Source organism: Pteropus vampyrus, unplaced genomic scaffold, assembly GCF_000151845.1.
Source record: "Pteropus vampyrus isolate Shadow unplaced genomic scaffold, Pvam_2.0 Scaffold154, whole genome shotgun sequence".
Taxonomy (NCBI): domain Eukaryota; kingdom Metazoa; phylum Chordata; class Mammalia; order Chiroptera; family Pteropodidae; genus Pteropus; species Pteropus vampyrus.
The window spans coordinates 1,070,010-1,071,474 of NW_011888935.1; the positions used below are offsets into that span (position 1 = coordinate 1,070,010).

The following is a 1,465-nucleotide window of genomic DNA, read 5'->3' on the forward strand; positions in this document are numbered from 1 at the left end:
AGACAAGTGAGGAGCAAAGAACTGGAAATTATTGGGAGATAAAAGTTACGTTAGGCAGCAGCATCAACAGCTTCAGTCCTAAATGTTTCTTTGCCCTTAGTAATTTAAGAAAAGCAGAAAGAAACAGGGGCGAGTACTTACTGTTTTTTTTTCCCTGCATCTCCCTTCTTTCTCTCTTTTATCCTTGTGCATTTTTCTTTTTGATCTTTCTTTGAGCAAGTCATTCCTTAGACACGGTTCCCTCCTTTGCAAACCAAAGCTTTAATGTTGAGCTCACCAAGACTCAGCCTGACCTGCAATTTCTATGCTCAAAATAGTGCCATAAGTTGATTACCTTCAGAAAGTGTTTCTGTGATGTTTTGTATGAAGTATAGCAAATTTCGTATAATGTATAGATTTTTCGTGTGATGTGTCACTTTAGAGGAAAGTATTTTTTGTTTGCTTGTTTTTTTAAGGAAAAATAGCTGTTCAAGGATCGTAAAGACTCTCACCAGTAAAATGGAGTCTGAATGGTTCTGGAGGTATAAACCAATAATTGTGCTGAATTGTGCTGTTTTTTTAAAAATTATATATTATTTAGTCCATAAGCTGTCTAAAGTATAATTTATAATAGCCGATGAATGGTCGACATCAATATCACATTTTTACTCTAAAATCAAAAACTGTTCATTTATAAATGATCATTTTTCCATCTCTACTAAACGGAGATCCCTCACATTGGTTTTATTTTGCGTTCTTAGTGTTCAGTCCTAAATGAGAAGCTTGAACAACTGCTCCAGGCTGTGCACACGGATTCCGCGTCCACTACAGTTGTCTCGGGCGTCCGCTCTCTCACTGTGGAGGAAGATGCCATGGAATCTTCGAGTGAAGAATCCTTGTGTGAAAGCAGGGAACACCTCTTGGATGACACTACAAAACCGTCCTCCCAGAAAGCCCTCAAACCAAAGGAGATAATGTTGCGGGCGAACAGTTTAAAGAAAGCAGTGAGGCAGGTCATTGAAGAAGCCGGCAAAGGTACACGTTAGCCGCAGTAGCCTAGCGTTGATTGACACAGTTAGTTAGCAGCATTTCGTATTACAAGCACAGTGAAGGTTCCTGTCAGTCAGACTGGACACACGTAAAAACTTTTTTAGAGACAAGACGGAAGAAGATAGAAATTTGTATTTAGTCCTATTTATTGTTTTAGTAGTAAGGATCAGAATATGAATGGTACATAAAATAAAATCTCAGAAATAAAGTACACTGCAAACATTGAAATAAAATTGAAAATTACTTTAAGTAATATTTCTAAAATATAAAACATTTTTACTTAATTGGAATCTGTTGAGTTCTAAATGAAAACCAAACCTGTACACTACTTTGAAAATATTTTCTTAACATTTATTTCCTAAATGTTTACATGCTTTTTTAAGTTTATAAAAGTTTTGCTTATGATTTTTATATTAATATTGGCTCCAAACAATGC

General features: G+C 35.6%; 1 protein-coding gene across 5 annotated transcripts in view; it reads left to right on the plus strand.

The window, feature by feature from the left end:
• DGKH (diacylglycerol kinase eta) overlaps positions 1 to 1,465 on the plus strand; it is a 173,262-nt gene that overhangs the window by 132,806 nt on the left and 38,991 nt on the right. For all 5 annotated transcript variants that reach the window (XM_011369749.2, XM_023536372.1, XM_011369748.2 and 2 more), the window contains exon 16: positions 741 to 1,014. In XM_011369749.2, the coding sequence (XP_011368051.2) occupies positions 741 to 1,014 (274 nt within the window). The remainder of the gene's footprint in view (positions 1 to 740; positions 1,015 to 1,465) is intronic.